The sequence below is a fragment of the Mercenaria mercenaria genome, chromosome 6 (genome assembly GCF_021730395.1).
Source record: "Mercenaria mercenaria strain notata chromosome 6, MADL_Memer_1, whole genome shotgun sequence".
NCBI classification, from domain to species: Eukaryota; Metazoa; Mollusca; class Bivalvia; order Venerida; family Veneridae; genus Mercenaria; species Mercenaria mercenaria.
Window position 1 is genome coordinate 68,907,883 of NC_069366.1, and position 25,281 is coordinate 68,933,163.

At 35.0% G+C, this 25,281-nt stretch overlaps 1 protein-coding gene across 1 annotated transcript in view; it reads left to right on the forward strand.

Moving 5' to 3' along the window:
• Positions 1-16,771, forward strand: part of LOC123548672 (N-acetylglucosamine-1-phosphodiester alpha-N-acetylglucosaminidase-like) — a 47,302-nt gene extending 30,531 nt beyond the window's left edge. The window contains exons 6-10 of the mRNA XM_045336145.2: positions 1,599-1,792; positions 3,105-3,281; positions 4,806-4,928; positions 8,060-8,129; positions 8,816-16,771. Of these exons, the coding sequence (XP_045192080.2) occupies positions 1,599-1,792; positions 3,105-3,281; positions 4,806-4,928; positions 8,060-8,129; positions 8,816-9,068 (817 nt within the window). The 3' untranslated portion in view covers positions 9,069-16,771. The remainder of the gene's footprint in view (positions 1-1,598; positions 1,793-3,104; positions 3,282-4,805; positions 4,929-8,059; positions 8,130-8,815) is intronic.
• The last annotated feature ends 8,510 nt before the right edge of the window (positions 16,772-25,281 follow it).

The following is a 25,281-nucleotide window of genomic DNA, read 5'->3' on the forward strand; positions in this document are numbered from 1 at the left end:
GAGTTTTAAAGTGCACATTTCATGCATATAATGTGTACATACAATGAATCTAAAAAAAACATATAAAGTGCAACTTTAATGAATTAAGAGCATTATTTAATGCTTGGAAGGTGAATCTTTAATGAATCCAAAGTACACTTAAAATGCATTGAAATTACACCTTTCCTTGCACTTAGAAATCAAAGATGAGATGTTGATATAACAAGTTGCTTGCAATGCAGTCTTGTTTATAGTCATTTGTAAAATGTCTAGCTAAAGATAACTTGTTATTTAAACTCTGCTAAAAAAATTTTTTATTATCCCCCGCCAATGAAATCGGGAGGGGGGTATTAAAATGGCATTGTCCATCCGTGCAAGCGTGCGTCTGTCTGTTCACAGCCATTTCTCAATAACTAGCAGGTAGAATTCCATAAAACTTGAAATAAACATGAACCAACATACTGCACTGATGCCCGTCAAGTGTTTTTTGGATTGGTCAGTTTCCCTTAGAGTTATTTCCCAGATTTAATGAAAAATCCACGTCTGCAGCCATTTCTCAGTAACAATTTCATGAAACTTGAAATAAATATGAACCAACATACTTCGATGATGCCCGTCATTTTTTTTTTTTAATCGGTCAATTTTCCTTAGAGTTTAAATTGCCCTTTAATTGTTTAAAAATCCACAGATTTGTACATAACAAACCAACCAATTGGTAGAATTTCATTAAACTCCTTTCATTTTCTTCCATGAACATTTATTATAAACATGTGAAGTTGTGTACCCACACCTGGTCACCACTTTGCCTTGGTCACACCCACTCCCCCTCCCAACCCCCTCCCCCGCCCAAAATAATTTTAGCAGCATATTAGTTTTCAACTGTCCGTCCGTTCGTTAGTTCGTTCGTTAGTTTGTCACAACGTTAACTTTTTGCATGAAGGCACTTTACTCGCGGACCACTGCACCCAGGACCTTCAAACTTCACTTGCCGATAGTACTTACTGAGTACACGAACCCCATTGACTTTGGGGTCACCAGGTCAAAGGTCACCAGGTCAAATGTCAAGGCGCTGCGGGGGCATTTGTCACCATTAATGACAGCTCTTGTTTCATTCCATTTTTAAATTTTTTTTCAAACCTTCCATGAATATATATCAACATGCAAAGTTGTACTGTTCCCCCACCTCACTCCTCCACACCCAGTCATGCATCCCCCTGCCTTTTTTTTTTTTTTTTTTTTTTTAATTTTTAATTTTCCATCAATATTTATAATCAACATGTGAAGTTTTGTACCCTCACTCAGTCACCACTGCTGCCCCACCTACCCCCGCTTCCCCCCCCCCCGCCCAAAAAAAAAACCATTCATTTTCTGTTAAATTGATTTTGACTACCTAATGAATTACTTGCTTCTTAGTAGTAACATCCTTAACTTTTTGCCGGATATATTTTTTTTGCCATTCCTCACCACAAACCCTTTCGGCGGGGGGTACCACTTCATCGAATTTGCTTGTTTGTAAAGCAGCAGTATTGGTTTCAAATTTTGTTGCAATATATAATCAATAACAGCTATAGTTGGACACTAAGGTGACAGTTAATCACAGAGACTCTGCCATTTTTCAGTGGGAAGTACCATTGTGCCAGGAAAATATCAACAATTTTATGTGTTCATGAACCTCATTGTATCTCTAAAGACTGTAGTGGACATGGAATATGTGAGCTTGGAGAATGCCATTGCCATGGTTACTGGAAAGGGGTCAACTGTGATATACTAGAATGCCCAGGGAATTGTAACAAACGTGGAGTTTGTACTGAAGGTATTAGAGGTTTTCCCTTGTTCAAATTACCATAAGTTTTTAAAGATAGTCTAGAGCAAAGCTTTCATATAACTAACACAGTCTAGAGCAAACCGTTTCATATAACTGACACAGTCTAGAGCAGACGCCTTCATATAACTAACATTTTTCCTTAAAAAAAAAAGATTGACATATAAGTCATACTGCCAGATAATCTACTAAATAAACTGACATGCTAAAAGCATAGAGAACGTACGGGGTATCCAGTGTTTCTTAGGCTGTTTTGGGGGCTAAATTTTGCCCCGTTCCTCCCTCCTTCCCCCCCCCCCCCCCCCCCCCCCCCCCCCCCCCCCCCCTGCCCCCACCCCGATTTTATAAAACAAACACCCTCAGTAGGAAATTATGATGTGTTTTATACTTTATATGTCATTTACTGTTTGATTCATTTAGACTGTTTATCCATGAACATTTTATGGAAGCTTTATGTCAGAATAATGCTAACTAAGATACTGTTAAATCATTAATATTTGTGGAGGACTAACTTTTATGGTCGAGTGAATCCACAAAATTTATTCCCAAGGAACAAGTAAAACTTCCATTTATTTTATACTCAGCAGTTGAAATCAACAAAGTCATATCCCAATGCAAGTAGCCATTTCCATCCGAGCTATGGAATTTCTTGCCCACAAAATCAAACAATTTCACAGTTAAAAGTTTTGAATGGATCTGAAAAAAGGGTCAGAATTCCAAAATGGTTGAAATTTACAAAATTGAGAGAACCAAACTGAACGGAAATCTTTTTAACAATAAACTCTGCTTTAGATTAAGACTTTTAGACTTCATGTAACTCTTCAGAATGCTATATTATATCAGTACTACTGTCCTGTGTTTAAAAGAAATTGTGAGAAAAGGCCTTGTTTTTGAAAAGATGATTCAAACTATGATTATTTCAAAATGTCTTGCCTTGACTAGCTCGGGGAAGAAAAATATATTTCACGTTGTCTTTGGTTAAATAAGAAAGAGCACTCCTGAAACTATGAGAACTTGTATTTGATATAGATCTACATGTGCACTCATTTTACCCATTTTGTTTGCTTATTATTTACAGAAATAGATCTGAAAAATCATCAGTTTAAGTCTGAAATATTGCTCAGTCAGTCTTTGTCTTATCCAGCAAAAAAGCTTGAATGTTGTTTACTGGCCATTATGAAAACAAAACTTCTTGTTTGTTAATAGTATTCAGTTACGCTCCTTTTCTTTTAAAAAGATGCTCTAAACACATTTGTATTAATGATAACAGGGTATAACAGATAATGTTTTATTATTTAAACAGTTGGCTGTGTTTGCTTGCCTGGTTTCCATGGTAAAGATTGTTCATCATCGTGTAAGGTTGGTTGGTATGGTAACCAATGTGATCAGCGTTGTCAGTGTGAGAATAATGCATCATGTGATTCAGTCTCTGGTCGCTGTTCCTGTGAGCCAGGATACTCGGGACGGCTGTGCCAATATCGTAAGAAATCTAAATTTTCTTTTTTATTTTCGGTAACATTCTATGTTCAAACATTCCGTTTTAAGATAATGGACCTGTAATGCTAGTCGGCAGACTCTGTTTGCTTTCGTATTTCACTGTACAGGTTTAGAATACTTCAGTTGTTATTGTAGCTAATACAAGCACTAGGCTTTCTGTACTAAAGAGTGTGTGTGTTTGTGTGTGTGTGTGTTCGGGTTTATCAACAATTTTTCTGTCATATAAATGACGGTGTCTACTTGTAGCAGTGAGCACAATGCCCAACGTTTTAGTGCTGCCTCACTGGAATATCACGCTGTAGACACGTGGCATGATACCCCACCCAGTCACATTATAGTGACACTGGGCTGACCAGTCCTAATAATGCTGAGCGCCAAGCGAGGAAGCTACTAGTACCATTTTTTACGTCTTTGGTATGGCGCGGCCGGGGATCGAACCCATGACCTCCCGCACTGGAAGCGGACGCTCTACCACTAAAGAGTAATACCATAAACAATTGCAGAATAGCATCAAACAGAAATTTCTGAATGTCATTATAGGTCTTCTTCCTTGAGTTTTGTGTTCTGTATCATTTCTGTACAAGCAGTAATAGATTTCTATAAGTGATCCATTCTGATTGACAGATATTTGGTATGACATACATTGAATATAAAAAAAATAATTTTGTTCTGCTAGTAGAAGGCTGAAGGACACACATTTGTTGACTTAAGGGTTTTTGGTAAATAAAAACTTGCTTTTTCAAAATAGGGAGGCTGCCCGCTTAGCTCAATAGGGAGAGCACAGATCAACGGATCTCAAGGCCATTAGTTCGAGCCCTGGGTGAGGCGTATGTTCTCCATGACAATTTGATAAAAGACATTGTGTCTGAAATCATTCGTCCTCCACCTCTGATCCATGTGGGGAAGTTGGCAGTTACTTGCAGAGAATAGGTTTGTACTGGTACAGAATCCCAGAACACCGGTTAGGTTAACTGCCCACCATTACATAACTGGAAAACTGTAGAAAAATGGCGTTAAACCCAAAATAAACAAACAAACAAAATAGGGAGGGACTAGTCTTAACCTCTGTGAGTTGGAATTCTGCTCAAGGTGTAGATATTTTCATCTGCATAAAAGATATTGATACAGGAATTGAAATAATATATAGCAAAACCATTTTTTGATCTTTTTAAATACGCTGATTTGGTTGTACACGATGTAGAATAATTCACTCTGACTACATCAAAATGAAATTATTTTGCAGCCATATAATGTCTTCAGCATGTTTAAATATATTGAAGCATGATTCTGTTATATATTTTTTCTAAAATAAAACATGCAATACAAAAGATATATATATGAAGGGTAGGAGGATTGGATCATAAAGTGACCATTATATCAGCTCCCTATTTTTCTCAGAGGTTTAATGTCTGGATAGTACCATCCAGCATGTCACATCCAGCTTAATGAAATGTGTAATAACATTCAGTCATATCATAATTCTAATTGAAATTAATGACTGTTTTAGGTTGCAAATTAGGTTACTATGGTGACCAGTGTTCTAGTCAGTGTGAATGTGAGGACAGTTGTATGTGCAATCCTGTTACAGGGGGATGTAACTATACGTACACACAGGATGATTATCTACAAGGTAATGCCTAATTTATATTCTTATATATATAAGGGGTGGGAATACCAAACTGCTAGTTGTTCTTAACTTGTCAGAGTACAACTTTCTCATTGTGAGTTATTGTGATCAGTCTTTGTCTGTCATCTGTCTGTCTGTCTGTTGGCATCAACATTTTCTTCAAACAACATCTCTGAAACAATTGAATGAAAGCTGATGAAACTTAGCATAGATGTCATTTGGGTGGTACTCTTTTAAAGTTGTAAATCCAAGATCCCCTTCACTTGCATACATTGGCTCAAGAGCTATAAATAGAAATATTTTCAAACAAAATCTCCAAAACTGCTGATTTGAATTCAAATTTATATCAGAGAAATGTTTCTTTTGAGACTTTCTTCCGGCAAAGTTTGTATGCTTATATTTAATCAAAATGTGTTGCCACCAGAGGACAGGGTCACCTTTAACTGTATATATAGGGAAACTTTAAAAATCTTATATCAGAAACTGCTGGCCTGATTTTGAAATAATTTCACAACTTTAATTCTTGTGTAACTATTTACCAAAATTATTCAGTTATTTGGATTACATAGCAACCAGATGGAATGGTCAGTTTTCCCCTGTATGTTTCTAGTGGAAATGTAAGTGAGGAACTGCTTGCCCAATTTTAAAATAAGTGTACACAAATGTTCTTTTGGCGACTCTTGGTGAAGATTGCAAAAATTCTACCAATTTGTCAAAAAACATGACAGCCACAGCCAGAAATGAAAAATTTTGAACAACGTCCTAAGCTGCTGGTTCAAATTATTTCTTGTTTCGTCCTTCTTTCTGTAATTGTAATTTTGTAATATTCTATGTCATGTGTTTGACTATTGTATTGTCATATTAGAAAGTATTATTCTAATCCATTCTTATTTATTACCTCCCCTTATGGCTCTCACAGTATAAGCTCGGGTGCCACAGTTAAAGTAGTGCTGCTTTTTATACGCCCGTTTGAAAAACGGGACGTATTATGGGAACGCCCCTGGCGGGCAGATGGGCGGGCGGGCGGCAGCGTCCACAGACCTTGTCCGGAGCATATCTTCTACATGCATGGAGGGATTTTGATGAAACTTGGCACAGTTGTTCACCATCATGAGACGGAGTGTCATGCGCAAGAACCAGGTCCCTAGGTCTAAGGTCAAGGTCACACTTAGAGGTCAAAGGTCAAATTCAAGTATGACTTTGTCCGGAGCATATCTTCTTCATGCATAGAGGGATTTTGATGAAAGTTGGCACAATTGTTTATCATCATGAGACGGAGTGTCATGCGCAAGAACCAGGTCCCTAGGTCTAAGGTCAAGGTCACACTTAGAGGTCAAAGGATACAAGAATGAAAACTTTGTCCGGAGCATATCTTCTTCATGCATGGAGGGATTTTGATGAAAGTTGGCACAATTGTTCATCATCATGAGACGGAGTGTCATGCGCAAGAACCAGGTCCCTAGGTCTAAGGTCAAGGTCACACTTAGAGGTCAAAGGATACAAGAATGAAAACTTTGTCCGGAGCATTTCTTCTTCATGCATGGAGGGATTTTGATATAACTTGGCACAAATGTTCACCACCACAAGACGGAGTGTCATGCGCAAGAACCAGGTCCCTAGGTCTAAGGTCAAGGTCACACTTAGAGGCCAAAGGTCAGATACAAGAATGACTGTCCGAAGCATTTCTTCTTCATGCATAGAGGGATTTTGATGTAACTTGGCACAATTATACACCATCATGAGACGAAGTGTCATGCGCAGTTCCCTTCTTTAGAATTACTTCCCTTTGTTGTTACTAAAAATAGCTTATATTGTAACTTTTTCATTACTAGTCGTAGGGAAAAATCGAGACCACTTTTCTGTAGTACAACATGCATGCTACATCCAATTATGAGGTGTATTTTGACCAGTCTCTACCTGGTAAAGATTTTTGTGTGGACTTACAATTTTTTTTTTTTTTTTTTTTTTTTTTTTTTTTAAGATTACCTTCCCTTAGTTGTTAGTATAAATAACTTATATAGTAACTTTTTTATAATTGACAGTAGGGAAAAAACAAGACCACTTTTCTGTGGTACAACGTAGATGTTACTTTCAAATTTTAGGTGTATTTTAAGGTATCTCTACCTGGTAAGAGTTTTTTTGTGGACTTAGAAAAACAAAAGACTTACAATGATTACTAAACAACCACAAAATTAAAATTCCATTTGGAAATACAGGTGCTAGAGTAAAGAAATTTGCTGTGACGGGCGTATATTGTGACATTCTGGCACTCTTGTTTTCCCATGGAATCATGCATATTCTCTGTTTTGACAACTGCTTCATCTGTATATGAAATTTAAAGAACTGTTGCACTTAAAGAATATAAAGCAAATTATGTGAAAATAGAAAAAATACTATCAGACCTGTATATAAAAGCACATTCAGGTGAGAAAATGCTACTGGTCTTTATTTATAGTTAAGTACACTAAATATTTATATTTGAAATAACAGCATAGATCTTGATAGCCAGGTGAATTGTCTGTCGCCAAATGGATAAAGATGCTGACTTAATTGATTTGTCTCAATATTTTGCGTAGGTCGTCATGTTAGGAGCCATACAGCTGACTTGCAGAAGGTCAGAATCTGTACCCAAATACCTGCTCTAGCCTGTAATTATGACTAATGGGGCTCTTTAAGTTTCCATCATTTATAGGTGGCCTCTCTGGCTGAGTGGTTAAGGTCGCTAACTTCAAATCACCGATGTGGGTTCAAACCTCACTCGGGGCGTTGAATTCTTCATGTGAGGAAGCCATCCAGCTGGCATATGGAAGGTTTTTGGTTCTACCTAGGTGCCCGCTCGTAATGAAATAATGCATGGAGGGGCACCTGGGGTATTCCTCCACCATCAAAGCTGGAAATTCTCCATACGACCTATAATTGTGTTGGTGCTACGTTAAACCCAACAAAAACAAAATAAATACATTATTTATACTGGAAACTCACCATAGGACCTGAAGTGGGTCAGTTTGACTTGAAAGAAGTAAATAAAAGAGCAAGGTAGTCTCTGTTAACAGGTAGTCACTAGATTTTGATGATGTGTACTTCTTGCATGCACTTTTTGTCAGAATGAAGTTAAATACTTTCTTTTTTTATAGCTGGAGCATGTTTCACAAAGAAACTAGAACAAAAAAGAGGTGTAGAATTAGAAATGATCCAGCAACAAAAGTAAGACCTTAAATAATGATTTTATGTTTTACAAACATTTTATATTGGTATAATTAACCAGTCACCCACTGTCAATCAGGAAGTATTAAGACCAATAATAGGGTTATATTTTGTAAATATATGATTGCACGTGATTGCATTATTAGTGTTTTTGCTTGAAAATCTTGGACAAACAGCCATTGACAAACTATAAGGCAGAGTAATGTCTGCTTTGGCAACTGGTCAGTTGTTTGTCTGATTTTAGTAAACATTGTTAACACGATGTAACTGCAACCACAGACTTGTTCTTTGCAAGCAACTTCCCCACATGAGCCAAGATGAAAAACGTCTGCATAGTTGTTGTTTGTCAGTTTGTCAAGCAGACACATACTGCATTATATGGGCCTTTGTTGCCAATGGTTTAGGGTAGCTGACTTTGACTCACTTGTATTTAAAGCCTGGCTCAGGTGGTCACAAAGTAATTCAGATGGATTAAGGAAAGGTGGTGATTCTACCAAGGTGCCAGCAACGTGTGCATAAAACAATGCCCGTAGGAGCTCTTTTGGTCTTTCTCCAACATTGATGCTTGAAAGACACCATAAGACCTGAAGTATGTTGATGTGACTTAAAATCCAGAAAAAAAGATATTACCATGTAGTATGATAACCAGCTTCATTTCAAATTGATTACCTCTTTTTTTTTTTCAGAAGTGCAATAGTAACTGTGATAATTACATCTGTCATATCATTTATTAGTGTAACACTGAATGTGCTTCTGCTGTGTAAAGTACGCTCAAAACAGAAGGGCAAAGACAAAAAGAAATATAAACGTGCAAAATCTTCCAACGGTAATGTGTTTCTCTTCCACGGCAAGCAGTATTCCAGTTTTACGTCGTCAACGCCAAGCGATGAATGTGACGAGACTGCTCTCATCGAAAAGCCAAAAGATTTGCCGTCCTGACCCATTGAGACACTCCTGTATAAATAAAAGATAATTGCTATATATATAATATATGTATATATTTTTAGCTCACCTGTCACATAGTGACAAGGTGAGCATTTGTGATCACCCTTCGTCCGTCGTGTGTCCGTCCGTGCGTCCGTCAACAATTTCTTGTCTGCACGATAGTGGTTTCATTTATGATTTTATTTTAACCAAACTTGCACACAACTTGTATCACCATAAGATCACGGTTCCTTTCTTGAACTGTCCAGATCCCATTATGGGTTCCAGAGTTATGGCCCCTGAAAGGGCCAAAATTAGCTATTTTGACCTTGTCTGCACAATAGCAGCTTTATTTATGATTTGATTTTTACCAAACTGGCACACAACTTGTATCACCATAAGATCTTAGTTCCTTTCTTGAACTGGCCAGATTCTATTATGGGTTCCAGAGTTATGGCCCCTGAAAGGGCCAAAATTAGCTATTTTGACCTTGTCTGCACAATAGCAGCTTCATTTATGATTTTATTTTAACCAAACTTGCACACAACTTGTATCACCATAAGATCTTGGTTCCTTTCTTGAACTGGCGAGATTCCATTATGGGTTCCAGAGTTATGGCCCCTGAAAGGGCCAGAATTAGCTATTTTGACCTTGTCTGCACAATAGCAGCTTCATTTATGATTTGATTTTAACCAAACTTGCACACAACTTGTATCACCACAAGATCTTGCTTCCTTTCTTCAACTGGCCAGATTCCATCATGGGTTCCAGAGTTATGGCCCCTTGAAGGTCCAAAATTGGCTATTTTGGCTTTTGCAGCCATATAGAGACTTCATTTATGGTTTTATTTGATACAAACTTCCAAAATACCTTCAACAACAAGAAATCTTGGATTCCATGACATATCAGATCCAATCATAGGTTCCAGAGTTATTTTATATCTGATTACCTCCCCTGATTGTAATCAAAATGGATTTATATCAGTAAGTACTTACAGGACTTATTTGAAATTTCATTATTGTTATTAGTTGGACTGAGACAATCAGGGTAGATAACTATGGACTGATTTTATGTCAAATTACCTCCCTTTATTTCAAATTAAAATTGTTATATCTCCATAACTAATGAAGATACTGATCTGAAATTTCATTTATGTCAACAGATTTATTTGGCAGATCCTTCTTTTGTCCACTTACAATATATTTTTTTTTAATTACTTCCCTATTACGTTACTATAAATAGCTTATTTTTAGTAACTTTTTTATTATTGGCCGTAGGGAAAACACGAGACCAGTTTTCTGTGGTACAACATGGATGGTACCTCCAATTTTTAGGTGTATTTTAACATATCTATACCTTGTAAGATTTTTTTTTTCTTTTTGGTTAAATTTCTTCCATTTGTTGTTCCTGTCCTTTGGACTTAGATATTTTTTCTGAGGACCTTCTAGTCCTCAAGTGCAATGATAACAGGTGAGCGATATAGGGCCATCATGGCCCTCTTGTTATTGGTAATATATTTATTTTAATACTTTGTATTGTACTGTTCAACCTCTGATAACCACACCTCTATAGAGTAAATACCTCCACACTTCTGGCAGATGTTTCTTTCTGACTAGATGAGGTTCCAAGGTTATTAAGTTGTGATTGGAAACCAATCTCAGAATGTAGCCTTGCTATTGGTCAATATCAAGATAGAGTTCAGGATTAACCAATCAGGTACTTGCATTTTTGACCAGTCTCCAAACTCAACTTATAACCTTTGAGGGAGTTTTGTGGTGAAAAGCAGCCTGTCCAAAACAACAGTCTCTTTACTACAAAATTAATCGTTTTCCTAGCAGTGTTTCTTTAGTGGTACTTTACTCAAATTGTCTGTCTGTAAATGGTCTAATAATAATAATAATAATAATAATAATAATAATAACTTTATTTTAAGAAGGTGACATATTAAGAGTACATAGTATACATACAACTTATTTCCAATATGGCCTTCTACATAAATGTTAAAACACAGTATCTACAACAATAAGAGTATCAGTAGCACAATTTTAACGACAAACACACTTTAAAAACAAACTCTTTTTGAAATGATTTTACCAGTAGAATAAATCAGTGTAATTCATTTTGCATACATGTACATTCATCCATCAATATCATAAAGTTTAAAAGCTACCCTATATGACATAAAATGCATGATAATTGATAAAGATTTGAGAAAAAAAAAAGAATAAATAAATAAATAAAAAAAAAAATCTCAGTAACTTTGTTCTTGTAATAAATAATCCTTAATTTTTGGTTTAAACGTTAACAGGTTATCTTGAAGTTTGATGGAATGGAATTCCATAAATGTATGACTTTGTATGAGAATGTTTGTTTCATGTAGTTTGTTCAGGGCTTTAACAATGAAAGATCTTTACGAGTCGAGGAACGAAGATTATATCTATCGTTATGAGCAAAAGATAATAATTCAGACATATATTTTGGTACAAGGTTATGGTCACATTTAAAAACCAGTACAGCAATTTAGAGCAATTTAGTTATTGCATCTGTTTTCAAAAGTGAACAGATTCAGATTTTTAAACACGCTACCTGCGATACGATTTTTTGTTGTTACACGAATTGCCCTCTTTTGTATATTATATATTCTATCAGTATCTGATTTACAGGCAAGCCCCCATACAGTACTGCAATAGTCCATGGTTGATATAATATATGCATTATAATATAACATCTTCATTTCATCGGTCAAAAAGTACGAAATTCTTTTTAAAAGTGCAACCTTTAAGTTTATTCACAACATTGCAAACTTGTGCATGCCACGTTATATTATTATCTATACAGATTCCAAGAATATTTTGACTTGTTACATTTTCAATTATCATTCCAATGATAAACAGTTCAAGATTCCTTGCTTGTTTCTTTTTAGCTCGACTATTCGAAGAATAAGTAGAGCTATCCTACTCACCACGGCGTCAGCGTCGGCGTCACACCCTGGTTAAGTTTTTCGTACCAGTCCACATTTTGACAAAGTCTTTTGAGGTAAAGCTTTGAAACTTTCAACACTTGTTTACCATCACCATGTCCAGTTATAGGCAAGAGTACTTAACTCTGTCAAGCATTTTGACTGAATTATGGCCCCTTTTGACTTAGAAATCTTGGTTAAGTTTTTCGTACCAGTTCATATTTTGACAAAGTCTTCTGAGATAAAGCTTTGAAACTTTCAACACTTGTTTACCATCACCATGTTCAGTTGTAGGCAAGTGTACATAACTCCATCAAGCATTTTGGTTGAATTATGGCCCCTTTTTGACTTAGAAATCTTGGTTAAGTTTTCGTACCAGTCTACATTTTGACAGAGTCTTTTGAGATAAAACTTTGAAACTTTCAACACTTGTTTACCATCACAATGTCCAGTTGTAGGCAAGAGTATGTAACTCCCTCAAGGATTTTGGCTGAATTATGGCCACTTTTGACTTAGAAATCTTGGTTAAGTTTTTCGTACCAGTTTATATTTTGTGTGAAGTGTTTGACATATGGCTTTGAAACTTTTATAACTTGTTCAGTATAATAGTCTCTATCAATAGGCAAGAGTACATAACTCTCTCATCTTTTTTGGCTGAATTATGGCCCTTTTTGAACTTGGAAATTGGTTCTGTTTTGTATATGTCCATGTTTTGTCAAGACTATTTGACATATGGCTTTTAAACTTTAAATACTTGTTTATCATTATGATTTCCATCTGTAGGCAAGAGTACATCACTCTGACAACTATTTTGGCTGAATTATGGCCCATTTTGGACTTTGAAATTTGTTCAGTTTTTTAGCTCACATGTCACAAAGTGATAGTGTGAGCTTTCGTGATCGTGCAGCGTCCGTCGTCCGTCCGTGCGTCCGTCCGTGCGTAAACTTTTGCTTGTGACCTCTCTAGAGGTCACATTTTTCATGGGATCTTTATGAAAGTTGGTCAGAATGTTCATCTTGATGATATCTAGGTCAAGTTCGAAACTGGGTCACGTGCGGTCAAAAACTAGGTCAGTAGGTCTAAAAATAGAAAAACCTTGTGACCTCTCTAGAGGCCATATTTTTCACATGATCTTTATGAAAATTGGTCAGAATGTTCATCTTGATGATATCTAGGTCAAGTTCGAAACTGGGTCACGTGCCTTCAAAAACTAGGTCAGTAGGTCAAATAATAGAAAAACCTTGTGACCTCTCTAGAGGCCATAATTTTCATGGGATCTGTATGAAAGTTGGTCTGAATATTCATCTTGATGATATCTAGGTCAAGTTCGAAACTGGGTCAGCTGCGGGCAAAAACTAGGTCATTAGGTCTAAAATTAGAAAAACCTTGTGACCTCTGTAGAGGTCATACTTTTGAATGGATTTTCATGAAAATTGGTCAGAATGTTCACCTTGATGATATCTAGGTCAAGTTTGAAACTGGGTCACGTGCCATCAATAACTAGGTCAGTAGGTCAAATAATAAAAAAACCTTGTGACCTCTCTAGAAGCCATATTTTTCATGGGATCTTTATGAAAGTTGGTCAGAATGTTCATCTTGATGATATCTAGGTCAGATTCAAAACTGGGTCACATGCGGTCAAACACTAGGTCAGTAGGTCTAAAAATAGAAAAACCTTGTGACCTCTCTAGAGGCCATATTTTTCACATGATCTTCATGAAAATTGGTCAGAATGTTCATCTTGATGATATCTAGGCCAAGTTCGAAACTGGGTCACGTGCCTTCAAAAACTAGGTCAGAAGGTCAAATAATAGAAAAACCTTGTGACCTCTCTAGAGGCCATACTTTTGAATGGATCTTCATGAAAATTGGTCAGAATGTTCATCTTGATGATGTCTAGGTCAGGTTCGAAACTGGGTCACGTGCCATCAATAACTAGGTCAGTAGGTCAAATAATGAAAAAACATTGTGACCTCTCTAGAGGCCATATTTTTCATGGGATCTGTATGAAAGTTGGTCTGAATGTTCATCTTGATGATATCTAGATCAATTTCGAAACTGGGTCAGCTGCGGTCAAAAACTAGGTCATTAGGTCTAAAAATAGAAAAACCTTGTGACCTCTCTAGAGGCCATAATTTTGAGTGGATCTTCATGAAAATTGGTCAGAATGTTCATCTTGATGATATCTAGGTCAAGTTTGAAACTGGGTCACGTGCCATCAATAACTAGGTCAGTAGGTCAAATAATGAAAAAACCTTGTGACCTCTCTAGAGGCCATATTTTTCATGGGATCTGTATGAAAGTTGGTCTGAATGTTCATCTTGATGATATCTAGGTCAGATTCAAAACTGGGTCACATGAGCTCAAAAACTAGGTCACTATGTCAAATAATAGAAAAAAAACGACGTCATACTCAGTTCAAAACTGGGTCATGTTGGGACAGGTGAGCGATTCAGGACCATCATGGTCCTCTTGTCTTATAAGTCAGCTTTTTGACAAAACTATTTGAACTGTGGCTTTGAAACTTTTAACACTAGTTTATCAACATGATTTCCATCTGTAGGCAAGAGTACATCACTCTGTCAACTATTTTGACTGAATTATGGCCCTTGTTGGACTTGGAAATTAGTTAAATTTTTCATACAAGTCCATATTTTGCCTAACATATAACTTAACATATTTGGCATCATGGTCACACATTGCCATTTAGTGCAAGACTGATCGAAATCCACAAATACAGGAACATTTTTTTGTTTAATCCATTTTTTTGTTCTGTCTGAAAATCTATGGAAATATTTTGACCCCATTCTTCAATCAATTCTTCGAATAGTCGAGCGCGCTGTCATCTGACAGCTCTTGTTATAATTTGTACTTAGAAGCATACAATTTGTTCTTTCCGGATGTAGTGACATATTATTAATTTTGCACCATGTGATAATGATAAGATTACTTTGGAGCTCTTGTCTAAAACTGATATGGAGTATATGTTTGAATCTAATGTAAGTGATAGAATCTGCATTTGTTTATTTTCAAAAACTCCATCTGGTGGTTATATTTTTTTATGATTTTTGTTCTAACTGGGCTTTGAAATACATGACAGGCCATCCAGTATTTAATATAATGTAGTTAAGTGTTATATAAAAAATTCAATATCATTTTAATGTTTTCATATAAAGCCACATCAAAGATACAGACTGTAAGGTAATTTCTTTATTGTTTTATTATGCTCCCTGGAGAGGAAGCATATAGTTGCTTCTTCATCCATCCTTCCCGCTATTCTTGTCTGGAGTATTTCTCAGCAACCACAGGTTGAAATTTTAGGGAAACTTCAAAGGAAGCTCCACTGACAAGAGGAAATGTGTATATTATCTTCATGTTCCAGTCGGATGATTTTTCACCGAGTTATTGCCCTTTGCTTATTCAACATTCTAACATGACCAGCTAATAACCTACATACTTGTTGAGCAAAATCCTTCTCAGGGTATTCTGCAATAAATCGACCTTGAACGATGCTGTGTGTGCACCGTGTTTTGACTAGTTGTAATTTACGTTTGATGAAAATACGCGTCTGATTCTCGTCTAACCTTAATTGAAGTAAGTCGTGTTAGAATCGAAATAATATGTATCTAAATAAGGTTTATAGTAGAATAACCCTCTTTTGTCGTTCTTATGCGTAGAAATAATGTCATTAACTGACCATAGACAATTATCCTATGAAGTCTGACGTCTGTTGACCAAACTCTTTTTAGTTATCCATGATAAAAAGCGTGTAGTTTTCTTTTGTTCTTAAAGGTGGTTAATCAGATTTTGGTCAACTTTCAGATTTTTTTAAAACTTTACCAACTGATAATTTTTTTTTTTTTTTTTTTTTGGGGCCCCAAATGGGTAACCCCATTTATTTTCCCCGTCATAGGTATAACTAGGGTCGGAGAACCATCCCTAATTAGCCTTACACACAACATATACATATTATAATATTGTACTTATTTTAAACATCAATATTTTCATATAACAATACTATCAATACTATTACAAGTATGGTATAAAAGGTCATAAACGGGTACCCAAGAAACATTCTTTTTAGCAAAACCATATCAAAAAGGTGAAAAAAAGAAAAAGCGGTTATACATGTATGATATATAATGATGCTGAGCGAGCTTGCACAAACTAAGGATTAGTATTATGAAGTATAATTGTAATAATATCTAATTACAGTGTTAACATTTATCTGATGAATAATCTTACAATTGACCAGTTTTGTTTTTCTAAATCTGTAATGTTCAAATTCTTATAAATTTCCCATGCTAATGAAAGACTCTTCTTAACTCCAGTAACAGTTGGTATAATTCCTTTTATTTTGCACAAATATATATATCGTTTTATCTCTAGAAACAAAATATCATATTCAACATTTCTTGGTTTACAACTGAAGGATCCAAGTAAAAAACATTCTTGTTTCATACATTCCATATTTATATTAACATTTGCACATATGTTTTTTATTCCGCTAAGTAATTCTTGAACAATTTGACAATTCCAAAATAAATGTAATAAAGTTTCTTCTTCCATTCTGCAAAATGTACATAAATTATCGTTTCTCATATTCATTTTATACAACATAGAGTTTGTACCTAGAGTTCTATGTACTATTCTAGTTTGAAACCACTGAATATATGAATCTCTTGTATATTTGAAAGGTAAACTATATATATATATTCCTAATCTAAAAGACTTATATTAAACAAAGAGTTACATTTTAGTTGACTTGTTGGTTTTTCATTATTTTTTATAAATATACTATGAATAGTTTTATTGTTTTTCAGAATTACAGGCATTAAATAGCTACTGATACAAGGATGTACCACATTGTAATCAATAACAAAGTTGTTATTTATACTTAATATAAAACTTTTTACACTTCTTTTTAATATCTCATAATGTAAAAAGTTTATTTTACTTCCAGCAATTGTTTCCAAATACTGCAAACTAAGAAAAGACACAGAATCTGACATAATATCACTAATAAAGCGAATCCCTCTATCATAGAGTGGTTTTATAAATATACCATTTCCACCAGAGAGAATTTCATGATTATAGAATAGTGGCATATTTAACAATTGTTCAGCTGTATCAATTGGTGTTCACTCTATTAATTTAATAAAACATTTTAAAACATCAATCCAAAATTTATTTGTGAGTTTTCTTATAGTATATTCTGCATACAGTTTACCAGTATTAAATAATTTATCTATATCAAACAAGGTTCTAACTAATCGAAAGCAATTACTCTCACTTCCATTAACACATTTCTTGAACCATAATACTTTCAAGCTGTATGTATATGAAAATATGTCTATCATTTTCAGGCCTCCTTCTTTATAGTCTTTAATGATAACTGTTTTCTTGATTTTTACTCTACCTTCCCATACAAAATCATAAAAAATATTAATTTCCTGTAAGACTTGATCACTTGGGTTTGGTAACGATATCAGACAATGTGTCAACAAGGGAAGTAACAATGATTTAACAACTATAATTTTACCAATTGGAGTTAGTTTTCTTCTCTTCCAATATGATATACTTTCTACAATTTTACTGATTTTATCTTGAAAATTAAGATCTACTATTTTGTTTAAATCAGCATCAAATATAATACCCAGTAGTTTAAACCTAGTTGTACCCCACAAAAGTTTCCATTTTGTTTTTATTGACCTTGTGCTATATTTAAGAGAGCCTATCCAAATAACATTAGTCTTATCAAAATTAACTTTTAATCCTGAGTGAAGGGAAAAATCATGCAATAAGTCAAGTGCTGAGTTCAAAGATTTATCCAAACCATCTAATTATAATGAGGTGTCATCTGCAAATTGAGAAATCTTATATTCTGTTCCGTCAATAACTATACCTTTAATATTTGAACAATTTCTAATTTTTATAGCCAGTATTTCAGCACAGAGAATAAAAATATAAGATGAGATTGGGTCACCCTTTCGGCAACCACGGCCGCAGCTGAAAAAAATTGATAAAAATCCATTTAACTGTACTGATAATTGTGTATTATTTAAGAACATTGTGATCCATTTTGTAATCATTGGACCAAAATTAAAAAAGGAAAAAGTCTTCTGTATGAAATTGAAGGACAAAGTATCGAAGGCTTTTTCGAAGTCGATTAACATAACTACCGGGTAGACCTGGGATATTATTATCTTCAGTGTACTACATTACATCATACAAAAGTCTGGTATTTTCCCCAGTATAACGTCCTTTAACAAAGCCAGTTTGATCTCTAACAACTAGATTATCTAACGCAGATTTTATTCTGTTAGCAATGCTACCTGAAGCCAGTTTATAAACAATGTTAACAATGTAATCGGTCTCCAATTTTTCAGGAACTGTTTCAGTTTATTTTCTTTCGGAATACATGTTGCTTTTGCGTAACTGAAAAACTGCTGGTGTGAAAAGCATAATTTAATGCTCTCACTACAAATACAACTAACTTCTTCCAAAACACTTTAAAGAAATTTGTTGTAAAACCATCGGAGCCTGGTCTTTTATCATTTTTCATGTTTTTCAAAGTGTTAGAGACTTCTTCATATGACAATAAACCTTCTAATGCTGAGGACTGTTTTGGTGATAGCTTAGGAACATTAAATTTATCTAAATCTTCATCCATATTATAGTTGTCTAAGGTATTAACTTGAGAATACAGTGTTTTATAAAAGTTACTAGTTTCTTTCAAAATTTTCTCCTGGTTATATATATATGAACCATCTTCTGTTTCAATAAAGGGAATTACTTTACTTGTATAGTTATACTTTTCTAAATTACAAAAAAGTTGGAAGCTTTTTCACCATCTTCAATCCAAACAGAACGTGATCTAATCATGTATCCTCTTACCGTATTTTTTCATTTCTTAGTGTATTTAATCTATCTTGTAAAATTAAATATGTTCCTTTGTTTTCAGTTGTTAAATTGTTTTCCAATTTCTTTATTTCCTCTAACAATATTTGTTCTTGTTTATTTTTATTTTTAGTTCTAAAACTGGCATATGATATTGTTTTACCACGTATTTCCATTAAAAGTGTCTCTAGAAATAATTGGTCATTAGTTCTTATCATCTATGTCTGACAATTTTTCAAAATTATATATCGGTACACAGTATTATTTTTTCTATTTTATTATTTATACACTCTAAGTATTCTATATCATGCAACAATGAATTGTTAAACTTCCACAAACCTTTACCATGTTTGACACCCTCAAAACATAAAGAAGTATTTACAATAGAATGATCTGATCTGTAACTAATATAAATATCTGAACTTCTAACAAAATTCAACTTATTTTCAGTAATTAGAAAAAAATCTAATCTGGCTTGTTGTAAAGGATTAATACGCCTCCATGTAAATCTTCTACTCTCTCCATGTAATATTCTAAAAGGATCTACCAAATTTCCGTTTATTCAGTATGTGTTAACAATAATTTTCTAGCCTTTACATTATGATTTCTAGATTTGTAATTGCAATACTCTAGCTCGTGATTTAAAACTAAATTGTAGTCTCCACATACTACATAAAAATCATTTCCAATTTTATCCATAACATGAAAAACATAGTTATAAAAGTCTGGACTATCTATATTTGGCCCATATAGTGTAACTAAAGTAAATCTATTATTTTCAAATGAAATATCTAAAGCCAACAAATTACCATTGCTATCTTTTTCTATACTGTTTACTTTGATATTTTTCTAACTAATATACAAACACCCCTAGCATTTGATTTGCCATGACTATAGAAACATTCCCCTTCCCAAACTGCATATATATTTTTCTCCATTTCTTTAGTAAAATGCGTGTCTTGTAAACAACAGATATCTGCATTCTGACCCTTTAATAAGTTTAAAATATCACATCTTTTTTTAATGTCATTTAATCCACGGCAATTGTAAGATAGAACATTTAAATTATTCATTATTACCCATTAAATACTCAACAATCTCTAAGCAGCAAGTAATGAAGTAATAGACATACATGTACAAGTTCAACTCTGAATTTTTGTAAAATAGTTTATCTAAGTTATAAACAATATACCTGTATAACCTCAAAAGAAACAGGATAAAGCACATCATGTAACTAACTAAACAAACAAATAAAATTTAACATTGAAATACAATCAAAAGACAAGACTTTACTACAGAATACATCATTTTAAACCCTTTATCTAATATGCTCTTAAGTTGGACAAATACATTGTTTAAATTTAGTAGGTTAAGGGTTAAATATGTTGATAGGAAATATAATTATTACGTACCCTCCTTGACAATTTAAATAATCAAAAACGTTTGGAGATTTTTGCATTTGACCAACACATTTATCTTTCTCTAAGACTTTAAATATTAACTGCGAAAAAAAATGTCATCTTATTATTGAGGGATATTGTGTAACATTCAAAATTGTATATCTTAAAATCGTTCAGTCTGAGTATGCATCAATACATACATAATGACAGCATCAAACATTAGATACAATGTATAGGTCCTCAAAGACATTATAAATGCTGCATCAATATACACACCAACATCTGACACAGAATATATCTCAAAGATATTTCTACACAAATGCATCAATACATATACCACAACATCAGATACAGAATATAGACAAACATTTCAAAACAAATGAATCAATTTACATACACAATCAAGTATAGATGCTCTAAAGACATTTCTATACAAAAGCACCAATACACATACCAGCATCAGATATAGAACACATACCAAAGATATTTCCATATCAGTGCATCAATACACATTCCAACACGGTCACCAGATACAGAATATATATCAAAGACATTTCTACACAAATGCATCAAAACATATACCAACAACAGATCCAGAATATATCCCAAAGACATTTTTATACGAACACATTAATATATATATATATTGTACAAATGTATCTACACACACACCAACATCAGATACAGAATATTATCTCAAAGACACTCCCTAACAGATGCATCAATACATATATCAAAACATCAGACACAGAATATATCTTAAAGACATTTCTACACAAATGCATCAATACACATACTGAAATCAGGTACAGAACTATCTCTAAGACATTTCTAAACAGAAATTATTTACATGTAGTTCTAGCCTCAGTCTTCTTAATTTGCAGGTCAGCTTATCGTTGGCTTCTTTTCTTACGATATTCCTTGATCACTTCATTGATGTCATCATAAATGTCAAATCTCACTCTTTCTTCTCGAGTTGTGAGTCCATACACTGAACCATTGAAAAACCAGCCACTTTTGATCTGATCATGTAAATATAGTCTACTAATCAGATCTTTGTTCAACTTTGTCACATCATCTACCAGTTTATAACCACAGGCTTTCATTTCCTTTCTTTTTCGCATAATGTTAGATTTAGCATTGTTGTTTCTCAATTTAAGCAAAACAGGTTTAGTGTCACCCTTCTTCGATGTTAGTATTCTATGTATGGCAATAATATCGTCTGGCTTCAGGACAACATCTGCACGTGTTCTAAGGATATCAGTTACTACTGTCGCTAGCTTCTCTTCTGTTTCTCCTCTTTCCTCTGTGATGTTTATTAGTTTGACATTGTTTTTCCGTGAATACTGTTCATTATGTCTCCCCCAGGAGACATATTGTTTTTGCCCCGTCCGTCCGTCACACTTCATTTCCGAGCAATAACTGGAGTACCATTTGACCTAGAACCTTCAAACTTCATAGGGTTGTAGGGCTGCTGGAGTAGACGACCCCTATTGTTTTTGGGGTCACTCCATCAAAGGTCAAGGTCACAGGGGCCTGAACATTGAAAACCATTTCCGATCAATAACTAGAGAACCACTTGACCCAGAATGTTGAAACTTCATAGGATGATTGGTCATGAAGAGTAGATGACCCCTATTGATTTTGGGGTCACTCCGTCAAAGGTCAAGGTCACGGGCCTGAACATTGAAAACCATTTCCGATCAATAACTAGAGAACCACTTGACCCAGAATGTTGAAACTTCATAGGATGATTGGTCATGAAGAGTAGATGACCCCTATTGATTTGGGGTCACTCCGTCAAAGGTCAAGGTCACAGGGGCCTGAACATTAAAAACCATTTCCGATCAATAACTAGAGAACCACCTGACCCAGAATGTTGAAACTTGATAGGATGATTGGTCATAAAGAGTAGATGACCCTTATTGATTATGGGATCACTCTGTCAAAGGTCAAGGTCACAGGGGCCTGAACATTGAAAACCATTTCTGATCAATAACTAGAGAACCACTTGACCAAGAATGTTGAAACTTCATAGGATGATTGTACATGCAAAGTAGATGACCCCTATCGATTTTGGGGTCACTCCATTAAAGGTCAAGGTCACAGGGGCCTGAACATTGAAAATCATTTCCGGTCAGTAACTTGAGAACCACTTGACCCAGAATGTTGAAACTTAATAGGATGATTGGTTATAAAGAGTAGATGACCCCTAACGATTTTGGGGTCACTCTGTGAAAGGTCAAAGTCACAGGGGCCCGCACATTGAAAACCATTTCCGGTCAGTAACTTGAGAACCACTTGACCCAGAATGATGAAACTTCGTAGGATGATTGGTCATGCAGAGTAGATGACCCCTATCGATTTTAGGGTCACTCTGTTAAAGGTCAAGGTCACAGGGGCCTGAACATTGAAAACCATTTCCAATCAATAACTTGAGAACCTCTCGACCCAGAATGTTGAAACTTCATAGGATGATTGGTCATGAAGAGTAGATGACCCCTATTGATTTTGGGGTCACTCCGTCAAAGGTAAAGGTCACAGGGGCCTGAACATTAAAAACCATTTCCGATCAATAACTAGAGAACCACCTGACCCAGAATGTTGAAACTTGATAGGATGATTGGTCATAAGGAGTAGATGACCCTTATTGATTATGGGATCACTCCGTCAAAGGTCAAGGTCACAGGGGCCTGAACATTGAAAACCATTTCTGATCAATAACTAGAGAACCACTTGACCCAGAATGTTGAAACTTCATAGGATGATTGTACATGCAAAGTAGATGACCCCTATCGATTTTGGGGTCACTCCATTAAAGGTCAAGGTCACAGGGGCCTGAACATTGAAAACCATTTCTGGTCAGTAACTTGAGAACCACTTGACCCAGAATGTTGAAACTTAATAGGATGATTGGTCATAAAGAGTAGATGACCCCGAACGATTTTGGGGTCACTCTGTGAAAGGTCAAGGTCACAGGGGCCCGCACATTGAAAACCATTTCCGGTCAGTAACTTGAGAACCGCTTGACCCAGAATGATGAAACTTCGTAGGATGATTGGTCATGCAGAGTAGATGAACCCTAACGATTTTAGGGTCACTCTGTTAAAGGTCAAGGCCACAGGGGCCTGAACATGGAAAACCATTTCCAATCAATAACTTGAGAACCTCTCGACCCAGAATATTGAAACTTCATAGGATGATTGTTCATGCGGAGTAAATGACCCTTATTGTTTTTGGGGTCACTCCGTTAAAGATCAAGGTCACAGGGGCCTGAACATTGATAACCAGTTCCGATCAATTACTTGAGAACCACTTGACCCAGAATGTTGAAACTTCATAGGATGATTGAACATGCAGAGTAGATGACCCCTATTGATTTTGGGGTCAGTCTATTAAAGGTCAAGGTCACAGTGGCCTGTTCATGTAAAATCATTTTTTGGAAATAACTTCAGAACCACTTGACCTACAATGTTGAAACTTAATAGGATGATTGGACATGCAGAGTACATGACCCCTATTTATTTTGAGGTCACTTGATCAAAGGTTAGGGTCACAGGAGCCTGAACAGTGACTTGAGAACCACTAGGCCACGAGTGTTGAAATTTAGCGGGATGACTGGACATGCCAAGTAGATGATCCCTATTGCAGCCAACCATCAGTGTCTCTTTGACTTTCGCTCCTGACCCCTATTGACTTCTTGCCTATAGGACTTTGCATTGGGGGAGACATGCGCTTTTTTACAAAAGCATTTTCTAGTTGTAATTGGCTCTCTGATTGGCCTCATGACTGAGCTTGTAATTTTTTTCAATCAGCATTTCAAAGTCATTCAGTTTCAGCTTATTATTACTTTCAATGGCAGATATTTTGTCTTTCAGTTGCTCATTCTCAAATTCAAGCCCTTCTATTCTTTTATTCAATTTCTTTGTTTTTTCTTTTACTTCTTGTGAAATTCTCTTACACATACTGTCTTCTAGTTTTTGCATGACACTTGTCACTGTGTTTTTTATTAAGTCTTCAATTTCATTCTTTTTCATCATACTTTTGAGATCATCCCTCAACTCTTTCACATTCTGTGAAAGCCCTTCTAGTTCATGGTGTATACCACTTAGCTCCTCCATACTTGTATTGCTATTGTTACTAGTGTCTGGTTCAAACCGTTTAGCTGGAGGCTTTGTTGAAGGTTTCTGACCACTAAATGTTATCTTTTTTTGTTCACCTTTGGTACTTTTACTGTTGCTCATGATTGTATTTTAAATTTTCACATAAAAATCCTTCAGGCTAAGCAAATCTGAACTATTGCATTACTATTGATGTCCATTTGAAGGTGCAATTATCCAATTATCCAGTACCGTCTAGCTTTAGTCACTAATACCAAATTTATGCAGTTGGGGATTTCTCAAAACATCCAAAATAATCCTAAACTTAGTTTCCCTATGAAATTTCCAAACAAAGAAAAATCCTTTAGCTCCAGTTTTCTTCAAAACCACAATTGCATCTTGCACAGAAATTTCACTATAGATCCGCTAAATATTCATAATCAAATTTGAGTTAAAATTTTCATGTTCCTATCATTTTATCTTGTCTTTTGAGAGTATTTTTGAAGGACAGTGATCAGCCAAACATCACTGTCCAAAATCCCCTGAGGCCTCAACTGATAATTTACACTTATTTGTGTTTATCAAGTTCTTAATACACATCAGATTTTCACTAGAAGAATTTTTAAACTATGATTTTCCTATCCTGGTTGCCCAACCAAGATAGCGTTATTTTAGCATAAGTATAAATTTAATAAACATACATTGCTTAAGGAATGTTATGAATATAAGCGCTACTGTATTAGATTTGTAAAAGATTTGCATTGACAAGAACATATTTTGCCAGATTCATTAGAAATGCAAGTTTATAAAATTATCATTACCTCCCATTGTCTATCTTGGTTGCGCAACCCAGATAGATTTAAAATAAA